Here is a 25,467-nt window from a genome sequence, read left to right as displayed (position 1 = left end):
TCAACGCTAAGCTTGTCCATTCTGTTCTTTCCGGCAAGTTGTATCTCCGATTCCTTCCTTTGTCTCGTTTTCCCTAATCCTTTTGGCTTCCTTGCAGTTAGCCTTTTCCCTTCCTTCCCGGTGGGTTCTGTGCCACTCCTCGCTATCTCCGTTTCGCGGAGCCGTGCAAGCAACTTCTTTAACTTCCTGGACTTGTTGCCTTCCCTCCTGGATTGCTACCCGGCCTTTTCTGGAATCCTTCCTAGAACACTGAACGCTCCGGGCCATCAAATCCTTCCTCGGCAGGAGCCCAAAATCACATCTACACACTACCTGCCTGCATACTGGCGATGGAGGAGACACGCCCCTACCTGTACAAGACCCGAACTACTATAAAGAAGGAGAAATCTGCGAATACAAGAAAGAAAACATCAAGAAAAAAGCAGGTGAGCCAAGAGTCTGAGGACTCAGTGTGACAGACAGAGACATCAATCTTACTAGGCCAGGTGACATTGAGATTGCACAGGGGGAGCGAACAGTGCAGTACATAGGATAACAGTAAAAATAAATAAGGACAATAAAAGTGCAGCCAGCTAGTGGCAAGTGCAAGGGTAAGCGCAGAAATCAGGTATCAAGTGTTAGTAGGGGCTGTAGGGATACATAACAGTCCCTGAGTGCAAGGGTTAACAGGGGGCAGTGCAGGTGTGCAACTGGCAGGGAGGGGACCTGGGCCCAAGGTCAGAGGCTAGCCAGGTAACCAGTGCAGTTTCAGATTCAGCCATGAGATCAGCAGGGGAGAGCAGGGGAGAGGAGAAGAGAAATCAGAAGCAAAGAGGAAGGTCTTGAGGTGCTTCCGGAACCGGAACCGGAGATGGTTCTCCTCAAGTTTCAGAGAGACTGTTCCAGAGGGAGGCCCCAGCAGAAGGAAGATCTACCACCAACTCGCTGTTTGGAGAAGCGACTGACCCTGAGGGAGTTGGAGGTGGATGAGCGAAGAGCTCGGGAGGGAAGATATTTAGGAAAAGAGAGTTGAAAGTATTGAGGTCCCAAGCCCCAGAAGGCCTTGTGGACAATGCAGAGGGGTTTGAACTTGATCCTCACCGCCACTGGGAGACAGTGCAGAGATTTCAGTCCTGGAGAAATACGATCCCTGGGCTTGATGCCAAGGACAAGTCTAGCAGTCCTGTTTTGGATGAGTTGCAGAGGGCGGAGAATAGAGGCAGGCAGATTTAGAAAGATGCTGTTGCAGTAGTCCAGCCTAGAGAGAACCATAGCTCTGGGGACAGTGAGCTTCTGGTGGAAGGAGAGGAAAGGGAGAATACCTTTGAGGAGGTGCAGCTGGTAGTGTGACTTCTTAGAGACATCAGAGATGTGAGGAGAGAAGGAAAATGTGGAGTTGAAGATGACCCAGAGGTTTCTAGCCTCACAGGTGGGAGCAGGAAGAAGGCCAAGGGAGGCCGGCCAGAGAGTAACAGGAAAGGAGGAGCAGGTGTGCCAATGAGGAGAATCTCAGTCTTACTGGCATTAAGGTTGGAAGGAGAGGGAAGAAGAGGATGAAATCTGTTATACGACTTTGAAAGAGGCCCCATGCCAGAGCCTCGTCCTGAGCGTGGCAGATTTCTCCAGAGAATTCATCCTCCAGACTGATGCTTCCTTGATGGGACTAGGGGCTGTTCCGTCACAAAACGTTGATGGTTTTGAACGTCCAATTCTATACATCAGCAGAAAGCTCTTTCCATGAGAGAACAACTATTCAGTCATTGAACTAGAGGCATTGTTAATCAAATGGGCCATAATTTATCATAAGTATTACCTCTTAGGGCGAATATTTTGCTTAAAAACAGACTGAAATCCTCTAGTTTGGATTAGTAGGAGGAAAGAGTCCGAGCCTCGGGTAATGCAGGGGTTCTTGGACCTTCAGTCATGTTGCTTCACAATGGAACAGCGGAAAAGTCGGGAGCAAGATAACATGGACTTCCTCTCCTGGTTTCCATGTGTAGCACCTCGGTCCAACCCACATTGGGGAAGGGTATGTGGGAAACCTGAGGGTATTCTCACACCTACTCCCCTTGGATCCTGCACCATCCCTTTTGGATCCTGACCCAGGGGGTGGAGAAGAAAGGGAGGATCACCTGGGTGGAAGATCCTTCAGGATTGGGAGTGGGGTGCCCTTGGGGGGAGACATGGTATCCCCCTTTCCCTATTGCCAACCAACCTAACCCCCCTCACCTTTATGGGCTGTTAAGCCAGCTTCCCTCATTTCCCCACATGTGACAATTGACAGTTGTTAGGGAGAATTATCTGTAAAGGCTAATTTCCCAAACTTAGTGAGTCCCCCAGCAGCTTTGCTGGATTTTTGGGGTTTATTTTTTTTCTCCTGCTAAGAGACTCTTTTTCTCCCACTCGTAAACATGATTTGAGGTGTTCCTTTGACTTTGTATGTGTTCTATGGGCTATGGGGTCCTTTACCCCATAAGGCTTCATGTGTTTTTGATATGTGGGTTACACAGCACCCTCCGTGCAGTAACCCATGGGTGTCAGAGCGACCCCAAAACATAGACTCCATACCCTGGGACTGACTACTGTCTCCCAGGGCATGTAAAGTCACCATTGGCTTTACTAGTCTTAAATTGTGAACAGAACCAGTACAAACCATCATATTGTGGACGCACTGGTCGGGGAAATTCGATTGCCCCGGGGTCTGTTGTTCGAGGGGGCACTGTCAAGTCCCCCCCGACCGAGTTTTGGCTGGTGGCAGTGGATACTACTTTTTATATTCGACCGCCAATATATTCCTATGGGATTTTCCCGTTGTTAGAGGCTACCACTTTTTAAAATAGCCTCAAACATACCTCCGGTTTATTAAATGAATATAAATTCACCGGTTGGTATTTTTTGCCGAAACTTGGTTCCAAAATGGCGTTTGTGTTCGCTTCTGTGACTCCAACCCAAGTCGAGCCCTTTGTTCCACTTTTTGGCGGGCTTCTCCACAGAAGCCTCCAAAAGTGGTACCACTCTGTCACAGTTTGAGTGACAGCTAGGCTGAATGAATGAGGGTTTTCTGCATAAAAGCAGGGCTTTGGGGACTGGAACTTCAGAACTCGCTACAGGACCTAAAGAATCTGGGGAGGGAGAAGCCGAGCCAACCTGCAACGACGACATCACCGGTGGAGCCCTGCTGAACCGTCTCACCACTTTCCCCGACGACATGTCTTCTTCCTTTGACTAGTGGGGATAACCAGTTTGCCCGTCTTTTGCCTTCCTGGACCATCTCGTGGCCGCCTTGCCTGTGCCAAGCACCCCGGCAACCGGAATACCACAGTTTACCACTACTGCAAAGAAAAGGGTAGTACCTTGTAACTGGAAAACTCTGCGGCTGGTTTCTTCCCTGGCAGTGCACGACCTTCATCTTTCCTCCACGTGACCTCCTCTTCCTCTGGATGAAACACTGACTTGCACCCGCTGGAGCGTTCTTCCCATTTCAGGTACTGTGTCCCGCCTGGCTTCCCTTGCGACAGATCGTTCGGGGTGACAGTAAATCCTCGACTTTCTAACCTGGGTTAGCCTGGGGCCTGTTAACTAACTTTTCCTGACTTGATCTCAATCTTTTGTGAACTATCTACAAGGACTCTTTGGGCATAACCCCACTGTGTGATCCTGGACACATTTCGCTTGCTCCAAGAGTGGGCCTGGCATTTGAACTTCCTTGCTCTCCAGTAGACTTTGCCTAACCTGCCTCACTGTGGTTCTTTGAAAAGTATTGAAATTGTGTGCTTTCATAACTCTGCCTTTTCCCTCCCTTTTTCTATAACTTATTAGAGTGCCATCTTATGTTAAGCGCTCACCTCTGTCTGAAAATAAGTGGTGTTTCTCATTAAGACTTGTCTAATAAGTAATCAGGGTTATATATATATATATATTTTTAAATAGTACCAATACTTAAAATGCCAATTGTATTTGTATGTGTCTTGTTATGGCTGAAAAGTTATGTTTAACGTTTAAACATGTGCTTATACCATTCAGTAATGCGAATCAGTAGCCCAAGCCAAGATGGCTAATTGCCACTATTTTTGAGATTTCAAGTCACCTTCTTTATGTCTTTCACTGTGGGGGGAGTGTTTGTTATATAAACAAACACTCTATGGGTGATGAGTGACTGTGAACAAGCCACTGGTTAGTGGTGAAACGCGTCAGGCTGCCGTCTGGCAAAGCAAAATTTGCACTGGGAGAACACTTTTTATCTGCTGCATATGTAAAATAAAGGCTGTTATATTTCATACAACCGATGATGCAGTGTTTGCTGTTGGATTTCCGTGATGATTTGAATCATTGAAACACTTTTCTGTTCGTGGAGTGCTGCTCGCTTGAATAGTTTCTGTTTGAAGCTGTTTGTTTTTGAAATATATATATATATATAAAATAGTGACTCTGTGTTGAATTTACTTACCTCTGTTTGTGCTAGTGTAATTTACAAGTGTGTCTTTAAATAATTATATACATTTACACCAAAGCTCTGGTCAGGGTTTGTTTGTGCTACTGTATCTCTGTACCTATTGTGTATACTCTATATACTGCCCAACTCATCTTGAGAGAAGTCTTAACTGCTCAGCCACAGCTACCAGGTAAATCTGGGTGGTACAGACTGCTACCAATTGGGTTTACTGCCAACCACCTGTAGTCCTAAATCTTTTGCAGTGGTCCCTAAGGGAACTGCACAGGTTTCTGCCTAACACAGTACTGAGTCGAGGAAGAGGCAGGAACTGTGAGGGTCAGGCATTTACTTATTTATTTGGCATTTGTATAGCGTACAAAGCACAGAGGCATCTAGGTGCTTTTTCTTAGGAAAGTTGATTACAGTGGTTGCTACCAGTGGCGAGTGCTCACAAAGGATACATTATTTGCTTGCAAGGGTTTTGGGTTACATTATTTGCATGCAAAGGTATTAGGTTACAGACATTGTTTACATAGGTTACAGTAGCCTAAGTTATAGATAATGCATTGAAATATCATGTTTAGCAAGATACAGGTGGATAAAGCTTCTAGGAGTCTTGTTCAAAGAGCCAGGTTTTTAGGCCTTCGCGGGAGGGCCAGAGGGAGGGGACCGATCTCAAAGCTAACGGCTTGGAATTCCATAATTTGGCTGAGATCACAGGAAAGCTGCAGCCTCCCGCTTTTTGCGGTCTGAAACTAGGGATGGTCATGAGGCAGAAATAGGCTGATACAGTGGGTCTGTTGGATTGGGCTTTGGATATTCGTCCTGGATAGGTAGATGGAGTGCTGTTGGAAAAGCATTTATGAGTTAATGATAGGTTTTGAATCTAATGCAATCCCGAACCAGCAGCCAGTGGATGTTACGTCTGGCAGAGGAGATATGTTCCTTTTTGGGGATGTTCAGGGCAGCTCTGATTGCATTATTCTGAACTATTTATAGTTGTTGATGTTACGGGCGTTGGATCCCACAAAGAGGGAGTTGCAATAATCAATTCTTGATAAGATGAGGGCTCTGGTAAGGGTGATGCAATTGTTAGTGGTTAAAAAAGGTCTACTGGCGATGATCAGTTTGGCGGTCTAGGCCGCTGCTGAGGCAATAGTGTTCACTTGCCTTGTTGGGGAAAGTGACGAGTCCAGGTAAACTCTTATGGTTTTTACCTCATTAGCAACTTTGAGAATGTTGCCGTCAATAGTGAAGGATTTGCAGGACTGGCGTAGATTGTTTAGCCTGGTGGTTGCCAATGATGATTAGTTCTGTTTTTTCATCATTAAGACAAAGCTCATGTTGGGCCATCCAGGCTTGGATGGTTAGGTATATTTTGTTGAGTAGGTTGGAGTCTGTCTCATGGTTTCCCATGACCGGTAGGGGTATTTGGTTGTCATCCGCATTATTTGTATACGCAACTCCCATTTTGTCTAATAGGTCAAATAGGGGTTGTTGAACACGTTGTATAGTGTAGGAGAGACACAGGATACTTGGGGGAACTCCACAGGTGACTGAGGCAGAGGGGGCTGCAGCAGAGGTGGAGAAAACTCTTGTGGTGCGGCTAGATAAGAAGGATTAAATCAATTTTATGGCGTTGGACGAGAAATGGGCTGCTGAGACAAGATGTTGACACAGTATATTATGGTTGACTAAGTCGAAAGCTGCATAGAGGTCGAGCAGGAAGAGGTTTGCCAAGTCCCCCTTATCTTTGATTTGAATCAATTGGATTTTGGATATTGGTCCCTTGAATTATGGTCAGGCAGGGCTGATTGAGCATCCACACCTGCTGCCTGTTAAGGGGCTGCAGGTTTATAAATAGAGACCAGGAGAGCAGAAGATCCTTGTGAGGAGGCAGCCGTGGTGGCACCATAGACATGGCCAGGATGCTGGCAATCATCCGGGAGGACTTGTGGGACCCGAAAAGAGTGGGCTCTGTGTGTATGTTTTCCCAGGTCTGGAAGCTCCCATCTACAAATGCAAGCAGCAAGAGCTGCTGAGGAGAGGCCCAGTGCAGAGTGTGCCACCTGCATCCAGGAAGTAGCCTTGGAGCATGCGTGTAGAGAGACGCAGACAGCGGGTGAGTGGGGGTCGCGCCGGTGGGTTTCCAAACTTCAGAAATCAAGAAGTTGTTCCGGGAACCGCCAGGAAGACGCATAAAAGGCTGGTGAGTGTCTGGAGGGCGTTTAAGCACTGGGGCACTCCTGTGGGACAGCAAGTGATTAACTGTCTGTGAATAGAATACATGCATATTGAATACCAACAAAATAGAAACTTAACAATTAAACAAATAAGTGCATATCCAATACCGAACAGAATGAGGTCTTACAATTAAGCAACATAAGTGCACATTGAACACTGAATTAAAAGTAAACGATATTAAATGCAAGTTGCACAAAGATTTAACTTAAACCCTGAAATTAAGTACATCAAATCCTAAAGGGAGTCACACAGTAAACTTTGATGAGTGACTGCAGTGCGGCAAGGCCACAGACTGCCAAGGTGTGTGTGACACTTGGTAGCAGAGCCACAAGGCTAACAAAGAGAATCCAACAGAGTGCAAGACTACACAAAGCCAAGAATCTGACAAAAGGAACTATGTGAAGGTGACGTGGTGCACTGGAGCAAGTGCAAAGGAACCTGTGTGGGCCGAGGAGTCCAGGGATCCTGGGTGTGTGGCCTGTGATAGGTGGACCATGCGGTCTAACAACTGTGCCTAGATCAGTGAGCCGTGAATGATGAAAAATACAGACACTGTGAAACAGCTCAATGAAACCACTGCAAATGAACAGGCGAGGGAAGCCAGAAGGAGAGTCAGGATGACCTGGAGTTTTGTTAAGTCTTTTTGGAAGCTTAAAACAAGTATACCCTACAAAGTTCAAGTCTTTGGAAAGAAAACCCCGAGACTTAAAGGGACCACACTTATTGTCTTGACAATAGAGTCTCAAGGCCCCTTTCGTTTTGGACTGTTACACTTGAAACTGGGGGAAGGTAACCGCAAGCAGTGATTTTGAACGGCAACATCTTGATCTAGAGAAAGGTAATCATGAGATGTTTTGATGGATCTTTCTGGTGCTTGGGGAAGGTGGAACTGAAAGAAAGCTGTGATCTGAATGGAGCTCAGAACTTTGAGCTGAACACTATTTCTTTTAATTTTGATATCCCTACACATTGTTTAGCTGAGGTTCTGAGGGCAAGGATAGGGTTTGGACACAGATGGGCTTAAGTTGCACACTTTGACTCAGACTTTACTTAGTATTGTTCAGGTAGGCAAATCCCACCTTAGTATAGGGCAAGTTAGGCCTTCAACCATCCTGACACTTAAGTTAATAAATATCTTTTGTTTGAACTTTAGTCCGTTGTCTGTGTCTTACTTCTTGATGCTTTCTCAGATTGTAGAAAGGAAGGTATACCCAACATGTTTGGGATCAAACAGAAAACGTGAGACCATTTCAAATGAGCAAAAAGGTAGATAATGGCCTGTAGTATCGTAAATGTGTGTGAGGTGGAAGCAGTGGCAGCCGCCCTGGATACTGGGAGAAAGGACGAGGTTGCGGAAGGGGCCCGTCAAGTGCTGGCCATCAATGAAAGGAGACAGACTACAGATCCCAGAATGCCCCACAAAATATTGCATCAGGGGGAAGGCACACCGATGGGTAAAGAAAGGAAAAAGAGTAAAGGGAGAACCGGGTTTCCTTCTGTTAAAACCGCCCGAACACAAAGTACAGGGTTAACCCACAGTGGACCGAGCAGGGAGGAGGTGGGGAATCAGAGTCAGGTTGTTAAAATCGTTGCTGAGAACACATGGGGCTGATTACCGGGGAGGGGACGGACAGGGGATAAATGCAACTCCAAGAGACTCAGGAGGTGTCTTATCTTGCAGGAGCAGTGCGTGGCGAGAGACGCCGCACCCGAGTGGCATGAGACCAGCCAAGAATACGAGTGGGCTTACTAGTAGGAAGCAGAAAGCCCACAGAGGGATGTCGTACCCGGTCTAAGGCTCAAGACATTACTTTGGAGAGAAACGGCCTCCGAAGAAGAAGGATTCGGAGGGGTGAAGTGTGTACTATTGACATTTTGTTATTTCGTTTTCATGGCCGGCGGACAGGTTTGAAGGGAAAACACCTGTAATCGCCTGGCTGTTATTTTGGAACTAATTAAGCCAGCAGCGGAAGGTACAAGTAAAGCAAGGCACAACGCCTGTGCCCATGAGGTGAAAGGAACCGTCATCATTTGGCTGAAGTTATTGATCTGTGACCAGTATTTGTTGTGCAATAAACCGCTGTGAATGGAAACCCTTGTTTGTCTCCAGCTGACTATTTAACAATGTGCAAAGGGCTAAAGATGTGCTTTAGATGCTGTGAGACAGGCATTACCACTGCATTTACTGCTCCGCCCAATCACAAGTATGACCCTACCTCGATGCATTAACCTCAAGCTCTGAGCTGGAGGTGAATGCGCCCGCGGAATGGGCATTTTCAGCTGTATTAGTGCTGGCGGTAATTGCACCACCCATCCCTATTGGGTCGAATGGGGACTTACCGCCCCTCCCGCCACATGGGGATCCGGCGCAAATTGCACCAGACCGAGTTGCCTTAACGCTAATTGCATTGGGTGGTATCCCGGCGCAAATAGCCCCGGGATACCCGCAAAGTCATGATTAGGCCCACAGACTTAAAAGGGTTTAGTTCAAAAACTTTTATTTACTGAAGCTTTGGGATTGGTGTAATGCCTAACTGGCCCTAACACTAAAGAGATTGGTGTAATGCCTAACTGGCCCTAACACTAAAGGGGAACTGTCAACTTTCTTTGCATTTTTATTTCAGGCTGCTTGCCTGCTTTTAGTTCTGCTTGCTTTTTGGCCTCTTTGTTTCTGCACCGCTGTGGCGCATTTCTTTCTTTCACTTTCTTAATTATTTCTACTTTCCACTACATTTTTCCTTCCTTTCTTTACTTGTCTTACTATCTGTGCCGCCTGGCACTTTCACAATACTGTTATCCCGCTTCAGCCACATGCATGCCACTGGGTCCCTGTTTCTTACCCCATGTCGCGTGGTGCTGGCAGGATCTTCGTCTGGGATGCGGCTGAGATCAGGGTCTCACCACGTGCCTCTCAGACACCTCTGGGACCAGCCAGCGTCCCAGAAGAACGAGTACTCGCACAGGTTTTGGCCAAAATGACCGAATCTTTATGACCTACAACATCAAAAGTTCTAAAACAGATACTAAACGTCCTACTGACTAAATGTTTGTAGGACATTTTGTAGTATCTATTTGGTGTTGTAGGTAAAAAAAAATAATAATGAAAACGGGGGTGTCCCCTGCAACACCCTGCTCACTATACTATAAAGTATTGTGAGCAGGGGGCTGCAGGGAACAACCCCTGCAGCTGACCCGACCAAAAAAATAATAAATAAAATAAAAAAGGACCCTGGGGCGCCAGTTCCCGATCACAAAAGTGAAAGGAAACCAGCATTGCAGGATATGATATGATATATGATATGGTATTTGTAACGCACCTATACGGCCCTAACAGCGTGTCTGAATGAAAGATAAGTAGCGGGTGGGGGTCTGGGCGGGGATTATTGTTTCTATAGGTTTGGGGTTGTTTTACCATGGATGTCCGAATGGGAAATGTACGAATAATTTAGTATGATGTACATTTCTCATTTAGTAATTTTCATCGCGGACATTTCAGCCATGGTAAAACAACCCCAAATCCTTGCACAGACTGTGCCAGCAGGATCTCAGCTGCCTTCCTCTGGCTTGCAGGAGGCGCTGCTTCTTTCACACGCTGCAGCCCGCTCTGGACACTGGGTCAGCGTTACATCATTCGCACTCCTCCGGATCCTTCTTCCTGCAGCTCCCAGCTTCTTGGGTTCTCTGTGCTTCCCCAGCTCGCTCATTCACCTGATCATGACTGCACCTTATATAGGGGACCAGCTTGTTAAGCGGAATCAGGTGGAAACAGTCTGTATTGGGTGCCTGACTCGATCAACAGGACATACGAGTACCGTTTACAGTCCATTGCCCTTGCTTTCCCCATGTTATTCTTATGGGTAATCTTCATGAATGATCTCAGTGGTGGTCGCCTCGTCTCAGTATTTCTTGAGATTGGGGAGGGGGAGATGTGGTGTGACTGCAAACACCTCACAAGGCTGAGGGAGAGTAGGTTAAGGTGTATTTTGGACTGGGAAAATACCATGTCTCGTCTGAGGACATTCTCCTCACAATCCCTGTGACCATCCAGCAAGGTGATCCTCCCTCGCTTGTACACCCCCAAGGTCGAGATCCAAACGAGATGGCCCTTCCCTGGCCACCTGAATGGAAGATCCTGAGGGAGTGGTTGGGAGAAAACTGTCAGGTTTCTCACAACAGACAGTAAAAAGTTGAGGGCTTTTGACTCAGGATTATGTTTATTATTTTCCAATGGGGAAAGTTCAGAATAGTAATTCAGGGACTTCGAAGCCTGGTACGGCCCGGTCAAAAGGTTTTGCGAAAGGTTACTGCGGTTGAAAAACGCATGGGTATTAGGTTACATCAGGGCATGATGTACCAGAGACTAAGCCAGTTCTATGTTTTTTCTTTAAAATGTGCCATTTGTTAGATCACCCCTGTTGTAACAAAAGCTAGTACAAGTGCATTGTGCATGTACATGTTTTGCTCAAGAAGGAGTACTGTATAGTGTATTACGCTGAAATCTGTTTGCGTGCACTTTGTATGGTACCACCTCACAGCGATGTGGTTCGACAAGGCTTTAAGTACCACTAACGTACAAAATGTGTCCAATGTTGGCACAAATATCAATTTCCACTCTGCTTTTGAAAATCTCATTAAGATATACAGATATAAATGGATTAATGAACGAACAGCCGCTTAAGATAAAAACAGATGATATAAAACAGGTTGAACAGAATATTCTGATCTTGCTTAGTTAAAGGAGTTTCTATATTTCATCATTAATCAATGAATTACTGAGCTTTTATAATGCTCAAAATCACCACTGTAGTGGTCTCAATGCACCTATGCTTGCCTGAACTTTAGGAAACATTGTTTTCCCACCCCGGTATCACCGCACTTTAGTCTGCTGGCGGGAAAGTTCAATAGATGCGAGATTGGAGACAAAGCACTGAAAGAGAAATAAGGAAAGGGGAAGTTTGGAATGTGTGGACACCAGATTGGAAATAATTCAAGTCATTTACTTGTGTGGTCTGGATCCACGAGGAGCTTGAGAAGTGCTTGGGCTGGCTATCCTAAGAATATTGTAAAGGCAATATTTGACCAGTCCACCAATTGGATAGACTGTGCCCTTTAAAAATCTAGTGAAATAGGCTGCCAAGGGAAGTACAGTAGTACAAAATGTGTGTTATGTATGTATCTAAACTATGAAAGAAAGGTAAAAAAAGGTTTTAGAAGAGGAAGAGGAAAAATGCATCTTAAAGTTTACTAATATGGACAATTAAGCATTTGAAAACCTATCTTGCAAGAAAAGAACTGTTCAATTGTTTTCACTCAGTGGCATTGCATCATGTCTCATTCTTTTGGAATTAACTCGGTTATTGTATTAAATCAAATTTCTTCAACTATTTTTTTTAACAGCTAGCCTTTGTGGTTCTAAGAAGGCGGTTCACTCACCCACACATGCTTGAACGGACTGAAGATGAAGGTGCCACATGTTGAGAACAGAATGGTTTTGAAGATTTTTTTCAATTACAACCAGAAAGAATTTCTCTGAAAATGGTGGCGGGCGATAACCTAAGGATAAAAGCAGTAATGTTAACTCACCAATCATGCATGATATTGCTTAAGAGTAACAGACAATGATTTATTTTATTGGAGTTATTTCTAAAGTGATTATTTGACAAAAGAAAAATATTAGCACTCAATTTGGCCGTGATGGCAAGCAGACCTCAACGTCCATAGCACCTAATGAGGTCTCTAAACAAGTCCTCTCTATGAAAGTCTCCTGCAAACAGGTGCTCCCCTGCTCCTCCAGAATTATCAAGAACAACATTACCTCCCTTGCTCCAGCCTTGGCTGATTTCTGCAATCACTCCTTTACCACTGGATCCTTCCTGCTACCCCTCAAGCTCTCCCTTGTGCACCCCCTCCTCAAAAAGCCTTTGGCTGACCCCTCCTGCCCGGCTAACTACCGCCCTATCTCCATTACCCGCTTCCTGGACAAACTCCTGGAGAAGCTGGTCATCTCCCAGCTGATCCACCACACTGAATCTGTTGGTTGTCTCCACGACCACCAGTCTGGCTTTAGAGCAGCCAGAGGCACAGAAACTGCACTCCTTGCACTCCTGAATACCCGTGAAGACTTGCTCTCAAATCTCTATTCCAAATCTCCTTCCGTTCTCATCATCCTTGACCTTTCCTGTGCCTTTGACACAGTCAATCATGCCCCCCCCACTTATAAATCGGCTCTGTGATACCCTAGGTAGCACGGACCTGCCACTGGATGGATACACCTCCTTCCTCTCTGATCAACCATCCCAGGTTCAACTGGGCCCTTTTCTCTCCCCCATCACACTCTCCAGATGCAGCGTTCCTCAGGGATCCTAACCTCTCGCCGTGGCTTTTCAACATCTACCTTGCCCCTCTGGCCGATTTGATCTCCGCCTTTTCTCCTCACTTCCAGTGTTATGCAGATGACACGCAACTCTCCTTCAAGCTTCCCTCCACTGCCCCCTCTCATATTCCGGACTGTATGACTGCTATTCAGGCATGGTGTGCTGCCAAAGATCTCTGCCTTAATGTCAGTTAAATGGAGATCCTTATCATTGGGACCCCAGCTCCCTCCTTCCTTCCTACTCTCTAGCGGCCCCCCCACCCCCTCGCTGGGTACCTTCCCCTCACCCTCTTGTGAGGCATCTTCGACTCCTCGCTCATCGTCTCTCCTCACATTGCAGACCTTTCCAAGAAGGCCCTCTTTCAGATGCACCGCTTCAGAGGCAATCTCACTTTCCTCACCTTCCCCCAGAAACTCAATGACTCCAGAGCTCTGGCCCTCTCTAGGCTGGACTACTGCAACAGCCTTTTCCTCAATCTGCTTAAATCCTCCCTTCGCCCCGTTCAACTAATCAGAGTGCAAGACTTATCCTTGGCATCAAGCCCAGTGACTGCATCTCTTCAGCCCTGAAATCTCTCCACTGGATCCCAGTTGTTTTGAGGCTCAAGTTCAATACCCTCTGCCTCATCCACAAGGCTTTTTGGGGCATGGGACCCGGCTGCATCCAACTCTACCTCCCTAAATACCTCCCTGCTAGAGCCGTTCGGTCTTCTAGCTCCAACTCCCTGCAGATCAGAGGCTTTTCCAGGCAGAGAGTGGGAGGTTAGAGGGGGTGTAGATCTCTCTCTTCGGCAGGAGCCTCCAACTGGAATGGCCTCCCTGCCTCTTTCAGGCTTGAAATGGATCTTCTCAAGACCCTAGTTTTCTCTTCTTCCTTCCCTCTCCCATGCTAATTTCCCCCTCTGTCGCACTTTGATTTTGACTGGCTGCCTGGTTCCCTACGAGTCATACGGGGCACCAGGCCTTCTTCACCCAGACTACCCCAACTCCTTGGTCTCCCCTGACCCCCCCGCTCGCTTCAGCCCTGTACTTGCCCTACCGTGCTCCCTCCCCCTGCACTAGCCTAGCGGGGCTGCACACCTACTGACACTGGCCCAACCCCAACCTCGCACCTAGCTTGTGGACTCCCTCTCCTGTACTTCTTACTGCACTTGCACGATCCGAATGACACAGCCTATGTAAGGAAGGCATGGTATCAAGAATAGATAGACACAAGGGATCACAGTCGAAGTGTGTTTATTAAACTGTATAGGAAGGTTAGAAACACACCTAATCTAAACCTAAAACTAAAATGGGAGCAAGCTACGACCATCAAATAAGGCAGTCTTGGTGGCGTTTTGTCGAAATAAAAGGGCCTATACTAAGAAAAACCTATTGCCAATCCTTAAGCTAAATACAAACAAAGAGTGTGGGATAATGGTCATAAGAAAGAAAGAACTGTATGTAAATAATAAGTCAGGATGTGGTAGCCGGGGGTCTACCTTTGTCAGGTTTTGAGCACGGGACAAGGTGGGATTCCAGAGCACAGCACACGCTCGAGCTTTCCCAGCACAAGCAAACAGTTCCCTACTCAGCAATCAGGGCCTTTGGTTGTTAAGTCTCTTTTCTACAAAAAGTCACTAGCCACCAAGGACCTGATGTATCCAAAATAATAAACAAAATGTTCCTTTCTGCATATACGCTGGGTGACATCCTTCACCAAGGGATCCCCCTCTTCCAAGCTCAGATCCACCAAAAAGTGCTTGGCAATATCAGGACCTTTGGTAGTTAAGTTTCTTGCTTGCGAGGGCCTGATGAGCTCAAAATAATAAACAAAAGTTCTTTCCTGTGGAACTTGGGGTGCTAATTCTTCACCCCCGGTTCCCCCTCTTCTGGGCTCAGATCCCTCTCAAATCTCAGCATCCCTCCGTAGGGTTCACTCTAGCTTATATTCAAAGATTTTTAGCTATAGTTCGTTCCCGTGTCGGTGGGGTGATATCTTCTCACCCCTAGATCCCACTCGTCCAGGTTCAGACCCTTTGACTGTTTGCCTCCTTCCGTCTGGTTCATTACGGCCTTATTTACTGGATGATGGCGTTCACCCCTCTTCCAGGCTCAGATCCTTCCCAAGTGTTTGCCTCCCTCCTTCGGCTTCACTATGGCTTCTCAACACAATCTCCTCTGTGACATTCACAAGTCTTAATGCCTTTTTAAACAGTTCACTGTGGACATCCCTCTGCCGGGTTCACTTTTGTCAACACACTATTTATTGGGACTTTAGGCTTTGCCCCCCCTCTTTCATCAGCATCCCTCCGTCGGGTTCACTCTTGCCAACTTTGCCAATCACACAATTCCTTAAACAGTTCTTACGATGCAGGATTCACTTCCCTTAGCTTCACAATCAGCTGCCGGTCAAAGACTTTCGACTGTACAGAGGATTTTACTAGAACCCTTTATGACCACTTTGACCCCTTTCCCGCGCCTGTGGCAAGGCTTTCTGGTAACGGTAGTTTCAACAATAGGGTAATCGCCCAGAGGTTCTCGAGTGAGCACCCACATGGTGCCTAACTCTTCTGTAGCTGGTTTTCCCCTCTTGTATTAACATTTCTTTGTACTTTCTTCTATTAGCTGTTTGCTACTTTTGTCTAAGACATTTCGGTTTCTTATCGGCTCTACCGTCGACTCACTGGCTGCGATGAACCGCTTGGCTTTTCTTGTCCCTGGAGTCAAGGTCAATACCACAGGGGCAAGCGTCTCTCCCTGGCTTTGTTATCAGCAGAGAAGGGACATGTGTAACGTTGACATCTGCTGCAACACACGCTGGCTATTGTTCGTGGTCTTACGATTCCTTCTGTGGAGGTTTCACAGGCCTGGCTCGGAAAGGGCAAGGTCGCTTCTCTCCTGGTCACCCTCTCGATTCGTGTTTGTCTTTCTCCTCCCTCTAGAACTGCTGTGCTGGGTTAGCTCTCTCAGTCTGCCTTTCCCGTCTTGTGCTATCCTGCCCCACCTTTTATCCCTGTGGGGAAAGGGATGTCATGTGTGTGTGGTTCTGATCAATTGCCTGACATGTAAGGGAAACAGCTTTAGTGTTAGTCTGTTGTCTTTCATGTCGGGAGAAAGTGTTCCTGTCGGAAAAGGGGTGTGGGGGGGTGACATGAGGAATTATGTTCTTCGTCCTAGGGGTTTTGGTAAATTCAGAAGGGTGCGATTGGTAGGGTTTGTGAAACAAACAGGAATGACTGGGATTATTATCATAAAATGGCAAAGGGGAATTGTCGGAATGGTAGTGTTTTGTCTGAGCAGATTGGGAGTCCGGGAAATAATAATCAAAGGGATGGGAAGGAGAATGACTGGGAGTATTCGGGTAGAAAATCACAGGGAAACAGGAATTCTGGGAGTTGTGGTTTTCAAGTGTGAAGGGGTTTGGGTTCGAAGGGAATTTGGATAAGGAGGATTCTTTAGGTGGAAGGGAGGTCGAGTTGATATAACATATCAAAGCCTCAATGACCTCGTCTTCCACATCCCTTTCTTCAGTATATTACCACGTCTCACCTGGAGTATTCCCCTGAGCACAACCCTGGGTTCTCCTACTCAGGTGATCCTTCCTCACTTGTTTACCCCTAGGGTTGGGATAAGAGAGGGCTGGTTTTTCCCTGGCCACCTAAATAAGGGATTCCCAGGATCTACTTGGGAGAATACCCTCAGGTTTCTCACACCTAGTAGAACTTTTTTTTGTTCTTCTTCTCCCCTGTGCTCCTCCCTCCCACCTTTTTGTGTCTTGTGGCGCTTCGAAACACCATTTGCTGTATAGGCGCATTATAAATACCATTATAAAATAACTAAATAAAAGGCACAAACAATTCTAAAAACCCTTTTTTTAAAAACAAAACCTGACAATTCGTTCCAAACATTTTCATCTGACATACAGAAAATTGGTGATAATAAAAGAAGCTGTTACATAAAGTTCCATGTCATTTCATCAGTGCAAAGACATCTGCACAGCTTTGCATTCATGTAAAATAATTGGTAGAAGAGGAGAAGGACAAGCACCCAAATAGCCCTTACTTTTTTTTGTTTAACCATGTCCCTTCTTTTTCATTACATTTTTTTGTTTCCTGTAAAGATCAAACATCCTCTACACCAATGCTTTTAAACAGATGTAAAAACTAACAACTGCCTTTGCGCCAATGTAAAGAAGTGTCACTGATACAGGTTATTTATTTCACATTTATAACGCGCTGCATGCTACAGATGTGGCTTCAAAGAGAGTATGCAAGATTGGTTATCACAAGGAAATCGAGGATGAGCTGGCTTATTCTGAAAAGGACGGGTCTTCTTCAGGGGAGACCCTGGAAATAATGTTCAAAGTGGCCTCATATTACATATTTTCAGCAAGCCCAACCCCTTTCCCATGGGAACAGTTTGAAATAAAATCGATTCCCACACAAAAGAGGCACGGGATGCAGAGGCCTACCGGAAAATCTCCAGAGTTCCCTATAGGCCAGTCCACCCCTAGTATTCATGTGTATCCGGAAATGGAGGTGAGCAGTTTGATGAAAAGGGGTTGCTGGAAGGGATTCACCATTTAACTTCAAGAATGATATAACTAAGTTCCCAGTGCACCCCTAGCTACTGGTGTTTGGGTTCCTCAGGGAGCCAGGTTTCAAAACAGGCTATGAGATGTGGTACCCACAGGCTTTATAAGAAGGATTCCATGACCCCCACCACCACCACTGCGATGGACTGTCAGGAGACAGTCCTATTAGCCTCACACACCCTTTAAGAGGGTCTCTTACAAATATGCATGCAAATAATGTAGCCCTTTTCATGCAAACCCATAGCTTTATCATGTCGTCCTTTGGAAATTCTATTGTAGGACTAATGACCCCCAAAACACCACTCACTGCCTACACTTCAAGCAGTCATCCAAACACGCAGCAGAGGAAAACACTGAGGCTCTGCCCCAGTTGTGCTGTGCGTGTATGCATGCACAAGAATGCAGAAATCAAGATGGCTGTCTAGCCTGATACACACAAAGTGCCCTGCAAATCCAGGTAATTCACTCATACACGGCTGAATGTTACCCGCTCGTCCACCCACTAATGCCCACATTAGACCAATTATGATGCCCAGGTGCCAAAAACAGCCAAGGGGGGGAGAGCTACATATATGAACCTAAACTGGGGAAGAAAAAGGTTACTTGGTGGGCTGTTGAAGCAGTATACCAGCGAAGGGGCATGTTAGGGAGAATTCTCAGCAATGTGCCAATTCCCTCTACCTTCGAGACCCCCAGCAACTTTGCTGGATTTTTTTGAGGACTTGATTTTTTAACCTGGAGAGAGTGAGACCGTGTTTCCCACTCTCTCATGTGATTTTTGTACTATGTGTTTCTTTGTTGTGGAGTCTGACAAAACTCCATAGGCATCATCTTTTACATTGTGGGACACAGCACCTTTAGCACAGTGACACAGGGAAGTCTCTTAGATTTCATAAACTACTGTTTCTTAGAGCAGTAAAGTGAAATTGACTTTACTTACATTTGTAACTTTCTAGACCCAGCACACACTAGCTCACAATAGGGTGCTGGAGGGGTTACTTAGCATCCCCTTTGTCTAGCTTCTCTTGTAACATTTTTCATGTTACCCTCTCTTTGCTGAATGGCTGGTGGCAGTGTTTTCATTTTTACTACCGTGGTGTGCATTTAACGCAGGCTGCATTTGCAGCTGCAGGAAAGCAACCAAGGTGCTTTTTTGTCAAAATGGCTCTGGTCTTTTTTCGTCATTTCTTTGTGGAAAGGTCCTTCTTGAGATTTACTCTGCGCGCCAAACCAGGTTTGGTCCCTTTGTTAGTTTTGTCTTTGGCGGGATTCACGAGTGAAGCCCGCCTCTGGCTCCAGGGTGTCTGGGGTAAGCAGGAAGTGAGGGAGGTGCCCGAAACTCCCTGTCTCTCCTAGGAGACCCAAATGCACTCTGTGATGATTGGCTGGCTGACTGTCTAGCAAGGACAGCCACCCTGCTGGGTGACTGACAGCTAGGCTGGAATGGAAGGGGGAGAACTATATAAAAGGCAAGTCTTTTGGCTTGGAAGGCAGAGTCGACCACTGGACGAAGGAACTGAAGAAGAACTTGAAGAGGACACCTGCTGCAACTCCTGGACCGTTGGTTTGCCCGGTGAAGCCCTGCTGTAGTGCCAAAAAGCTAAGTTCGCATCGACAGAGAAGTTTTGACCGCCCCAGTGCAGTGCAGAAGTCCTCAGACGTCCTCCCTCTTGTCCCCACGACTGAGGCCCAGGAACAGTGGGATCTGCAGAGCTGCACAGGATCAGGAGTCATCTGCTGCACCTTTTCTTCATTTTAAAGGTACTGTACAAAGTCTAAGAGAATATACCTCTTGCTGTAGAGTTGCTTGCATCTTCTACTACTCACAAGTCGAACAGCTTGTGGCCCTACTTCATCCTTTTCTTCAAAGACTTCTGAAACATTGTGCAAAGACCTTTCTACTTACCTTCAAATAAGTGCTTCAGCCCACATAGACGCTTGCCTTTTGACTTTGGTTTAGCCTGCTTTAACTGAATGACTCTTATTGGGGGATCTGAAAGTATTTGCCTGCTTAAGAAACATTTGTAGTATCTTGTCTGCTCTAATAATCTTTTCCCGTTTTACTTGCTCTTAACTAAATGTTGAATGGCAACAGTAATACATTAATGTCAACCGCACCCTAGGAATTGAAGTCACCTGTGGGTGTAGGTCTCTTCTGTATGCCATCCCAAATGGGTATTTACTGATTCTGAACTTGAGTCTATAATTTTGAAGTATATTTGTGCTGTGTTTTACAGTGCTCCCTTCTGAAGAAGGCTTATATAAAATGACTGGTAAATACATTAATAATTGTTTTATCAAGAAACCCTGTGTGTAAGTGTCTGCTTGAATACTTGGCACTGTGAACCTCTGTGTAACTCCCCTACAGCTCACAGTGACCCCTCTTGAGATAAGACTGGCTACTCGTCCACAATACCAACCTGTATAGTACAGACATACTCCAAAGGTTGGGTTACTAATGCCAGGAGGTCAGGGCTGTTGTAGTGCACCCTAAGGGTACTGCATGCAATCTTGCCTAACAGAGCAGAATATGTGTCGAAGGTACAGAAGGCGGTGGAAGGTGCGGGTGGTGGTATTACATCCCAGAGTATGTGGAGACTATGATGCAAGAAGAGTTGAAGGTACAGGTTGAGAAGTTGCAGCAGGTTTGTTGGGACAGGAGGCGGGATTGTGCAGCGCAAAGAGATTGGTGGGGGGTGAAGAACAAGGAGGGGAGAGAGGAGACAGTTGGAGGTGAAGATCAAGGGGGAGTTGAGCAAGCATAACTGGCTCTTGGAGGTGAAGTGGAGGGCGAGAAAACATTTCTGAAATGTCCTGAAAAAGGGGCTAAAATCCCTGGTAGATTTTAGGGTGAATCTTCGAGGGATCCTCGACCGTCTTCGATGGTTTAGGCTGTAAAGTCAATGACACTGATGGAATGTCAAAGAACACATCAGCTTCAGATGGCGTCGCTAGTGTTGGCAATCGGATCGAGGATTTCACCAGTCTCGGGCTCTTAGGCGCATGAGGTGTTTGGTGAGTCGAGTCCATGCCGGCCTTGAAGGCTTAAAAGTGGTAAGGCAGATGCAGCCGTAGTTAGAGGAGGGTAGAAGAAACCGGAAAGGGGGATGGTGGGAAGTCTATTCAATATGTATATATAGTGTAAGAGAAGAAGACTACACATCCTATTGTTGTCAAGACAAAGTGGGCAGGGAACAAGCATGAGGGGAATCATTCAGGACGTCAAGCGAGTGACAGATCCTGAAGCATGAGACAGAGCATCAACTTGGAGAGATAGGAATTAAGACTTGTACTTAAGTAGTAGGTTCAGGACAGGGAGACAGGGAGGTGAGCTAGAACGCCTACCACCACCTAAAAACCCTCCTGAGTGACCTCATATCGGTGTGATTCTGTAGGGCCTAGTTGCGACAAGTTTCATGCTCTAACAATAGTGCTTAAGGTACCTTGGCGAACCAAGCAGTGGCCTAGAGGGCAAGGCCACTCACCCACCTGAAATGTACTCATCTAAGAATCTCTGGGCCAAAGACTGAATGACAGTGGGGAGGGGGGGGAGGGGTCCCTGGTCAGGGACTATTTGTATCAAAGACATAACTTTGTGGAAAAACTTAATAAGAGATTTGTGAACTTATCAAGTGAGGGTCCACCCTTCATACAACAACTGGTGAGCGGAGGAGTCCCAAGAGGCAACCGGAGGAATGAATGTGTACAAGAGTCCCGAGACACCTGACAAGGACATCATCCTGACCAGGGACTTACTTGCTTATTCAAAGAGACACAGTGAAGGCACAAGGCGACTCCTACTGTAGAACAGGAGAATTGACAGGGAGAATATCCCTTGAGTTGTTTTAGTTAACTTATCACACTGCCTGTAAGAGATATTCCTATCCATTCTGTTCCCATCCCCAGTTTCTGTAAGTTCTGAATAAAGACCTGCTCTCTTAAAACTTATGTATGCATCTGGTGGTGCTTCCACAAGGTCTTCAAGATATAGGACATGCAGAGGGGCGTGGCCAGCAGCACAGCGATGTGGACGTGAGCTCCTTCTGCTCTCGTGGCCGCGGCTTACGTCCTGCTTTTACCGCCCGTCATCTGAATCCTGCGTGTGCCGTAGAAACTCCAACCAGCAGCTGACATCCTGGGGCATCAGCGGATGAAAAATTGAAGAAAACAGTGCTCGCCAGATCGGGTTTTAGGTGTGTGGGAGCCAGCGAGGTTCTTGTAATCGCGCACCCAAGATGGCTGCGAGCTGTGACTGACACAGCGCGGAGCACACGTTGCGGACACGTTTGCTGGCGGATACTGGTTATTGGAGAGAACCTCAATGGCCCTGATTCCAGCCGTGGTGAGCCCGGAGTAGTCCTGCGAACGGGAAGGCGTCATCCTGAGAGCTCCTGTGGTGCATCCTGATCCCCGTCACCAGGTACCCACTGGACAACTGCAGCAACAGAGATGTATGGTTGATACGCCTAGAGAGCCCAGAGACACTCTTGAGCCAGGAGCGCGGCCTCTGGGGCCATGTTTGAACAGTGTTGGGAGGCATCCAACGGCGGGACGCCACCGCCGTTGAGACCACGGCATACAGACGATAGGACTGGAGCCCCTACTCAAAGGACGCCACGATATGCATGCATCCAGATGCAGTACCACTGGACACCCCGCCGGGTGGCAGGACAGTGAGTGGTACCCTGATCAGCGTGTACGGTGCCCAGCCACCTAGCCGACCGATTCAGTGATTACCTCCCCTCCCCTCCCCCCCAGTTCCCACAGTGCTGGTTTGGACTCATGCACCCTACAGCCGGGGAAGGTTCCGCTGGACAGACCGTCCTGAACTGTGATTGGAGTCGAGGGTGGTGGATTACGACTGTAAGGCGCAAAAGGAAAGAACTATTTAATAAAATACTCAGGGGAATGCGATCTGCCTGCATGCACCGCAGTTTAACACCTGTACTAGATGAACACATGAAACTATTCACGTACCAAAGGCCGATGCAGGCCACACATCACTAACTTTCACCTACAGGGTCCACAGCACACAAAAAACACTGTACAAGGCCATTTCCGTTAACAGAGCTGCTGACCCGAGATCACCGGTTAACACCATGGCACTGGCCACAGTGAGCAGTGGCATAGATCACAGTGATAGGAGGAAGCCGAGTGTATGCGGTTGTCCCCAATGCCAAGGCTGACAAGCCCCTGATTGTGCACTAACATACTCTTGAGCAAAGAAGTGCCACGAAGTAGGAGGCAACCAGCTGACGTGTACATGCTGCTGACCGTGGGTATTAACAAAGGGCTACGGTGCAACAACAGACAAACTGTGCTGCTCACCATCGGCACGCCATTGCACCCCTGCACTTGGCTTACTGACTTGCCTCCCACAACAACTAGAGCCTGCAGCCTGCGCAACGTCACTCCTAGCAACGTGATCCATACTGGTAACTAGGATACAGAGAGTGTGACTACATCACTGTACGCGGCGAGATAGTACACATCACAATTGCCTGGGTTCATACCCACCGGCTGAGCACAGGTGGTAACGGCGTAGGAACAAGGATCCGCAGGGGGTGATACCGCGCAGCTCGGGGACCTGTGTGGCAGTGAAGTGGCGGATACCTGCACACAATCCAAATATCGTATAGCCACTGCCTAACAAGCAATGGAAGTGCAGAAAACCGCAAGAGAACCAACGATAACGACCTGGGAAATGCTATACTGCTGAACGCTCCTATACTGAGCACCTCTGGCAAATCCGTTCAATACATTTTTTTTTTAAAAAGGGAGTCGCATCACTCTGCGGTATATCGAGAGGCTGTCCGGCGGCCGGTGGCTGCAAACCCACTGGCATTAATGCACTTAAGTCAGAGGCTGATACCACCAGGAGACATCATCCACTCTCACTGTGCCCGATCGTCCCAGCCTACTTGGTGTGAGAAACCAGCAACGACCATGGGCAAAGACAAAACGAGAAAACAATCCACACAAAACAGAATTGACCAATACACAACATCCACAATGCAGACACACGACTCCCACGGCCTGTCTGCTGCGACTGCTGAAACTGAACACTCTGTCCCTGAAGGATGTTATGGACGCAATAGCGGACTCCCGCTCCTCAATGGAACAAAAAATGGACGGGATAAGTATGGACGTATCCCTCCTCCGTCACGACCAGCAGAAGCTGACCGCACGAACAGGGGAAGCGGAACAGCGCATCTCAGACGCAGAAGACGGAACACGCAACCAGCAACAACAGCTGAGCAGCGTCAAGACCAAGCTGAAGACAATGGAGGAAAGTGTACATCAGGGTGAGGGGAGATTGAGGCGCGATAATGTACAAATAGATGGCGTGCCTGAAAAAACAGAAGGCCACAGCATGGAACTCTTTCTGGAGCAATGGCTAACGGACCTATTTGAACCGGACTCCTCCTCAAACTTTTTCTCAATAGAAGGAGCACATTGCATGCCAACGGGAAGACCAGTACCCAGTGCCCCTCCACGCACCGTAATAGCTAAACTCCTGAATTACAGGGATCGCGATGCACTGCTCCAAAGGGTGCGTGCCAAAGGCACGATAACATTCAACGGCTCCAAGATAGCCTTTTTCCGTGACTACACGCGGGAGATGCAGAATGCCAGACAATCATATGATCGGCTCAAAAAGCAGCTGCAAACGGTAAATGTCAAATATAGACTGCTCTTTCCTGCCCAGCTGAAGATATACTACGAGGGCACTACGGTCCACTTCAATGACCCCAAGGAGGCATGGCGCTGGGCCGAGCAACACATAGATGGGGACTGGTCAGCACCCTGAGGCAACAGGAGCCGAAACCCCTGTATACGTCTGTATCAGCGGCTGCCACCACCACAACCACCGGCACAGGACCCACCAAGGGAAGTAGGGGACTGATCGCCAATTCAAATCGTCCACTTTGTTCTTCTGCTGCTGGAAATGTGAGTCAATACGGAGAGACACACGAACCGCTCGACAAACCGGTGAACTGTTCTAACCTAATCATGTTGACACTGAGCGGCCACAGGAGAGCATCAACCCCCCCTCTTCAAACCAAAGTATTAATCCCTAGACCAACCGGCCTGGGAAGTATCAGGTTACCGGGGTGATCAATACGAATTAATGTTTTGTTGCATGTAAGTTGTCCGTTCCGACAACTGCTATTTCTTATTCGGGTGACAGATGCTTCAAGTTGGGTGGGGTGGAACGGTGTTCATTTAGTTTTGTTATTTATAGGTCAATCAAGCGTGGCACATTTTCGGATCTAAAAATGAACTAAATTGCAAAGACACAAAGGCATGGCCTCTTCAGCGATAATACCTTGGCACCACCAGGGCTCTTGCTCCTTTATACGAATACAATTTACCACACTACACAAAAGCTGCGGACCTCCCCTGTGGTATTGGAACTCAGCACCTCCAGACCGACCCCCCGCCCCCGCCCCCTCCCCGATGGCGCCTAAATCATTATTATCTAGGGTTCCCGGACCTAGTAGACAGGATCCAAACTACAACAAAATCACATTTTGAACTGAACACAGGGACTGTCGCCAACCCGGGAGTGTTATGGGAGGCTTACAAGACAGTGTTGAGAGGTGAAATCATTTCTTGGAACACTGCCCATAAAAAGAAACATCTTTCCGCGATGCATGAGGCTGAAAGGCAGGTAAAACACACAGAAGAAGCCCACCTAGCTCAGGATCTACCTGAAACACAACGGGCACGATTAATCGCGCCGAAATGGCTCCAAAACATAGCTCTGGACAACGCCAAACAGGCACACAGAGCGATGCGTGCTAGAGTGTATGAAACTGGGGACAAGGCTAGTAATATGTTGGCATGGATGGAACGTAG

At 47.2% G+C, this 25,467-nt stretch overlaps 1 protein-coding gene across 4 annotated transcripts in view; it reads right to left on the bottom strand.

Annotated features, from left to right (window-relative positions):
- DMXL2 (Dmx like 2) overlaps nucleotides 1-25,467 on the bottom strand; it is a 2,950,233-nt gene that overhangs the window by 1,796,553 nt on the left and 1,128,213 nt on the right. For all 4 annotated transcript variants that reach the window (XR_011279824.1, XR_011279825.1, XM_069624807.1 and 1 more), the window contains exon 16: nucleotides 12,089-12,208. Coding sequence is in view for 2 of the 4 variants with exons in the window: in XM_069624807.1 (XP_069480908.1) it covers nucleotides 12,089-12,208 (120 nt within the window). In the remaining 2 variants the exon portion in view is untranslated. The remainder of the gene's footprint in view (nucleotides 1-12,088; nucleotides 12,209-25,467) is intronic.

Source organism: Ambystoma mexicanum, chromosome 11, assembly GCF_040938575.1.
Source record: "Ambystoma mexicanum isolate Mex_15411 chromosome 11, UKY_AmexF1_1, whole genome shotgun sequence".
NCBI classification, from domain to species: Eukaryota; Metazoa; Chordata; class Amphibia; order Caudata; family Ambystomatidae; genus Ambystoma; species Ambystoma mexicanum.
The sequence above is the reverse complement of the archived record's forward strand: the minus strand, read 5'-3'. Positions and strand labels throughout refer to the sequence as shown.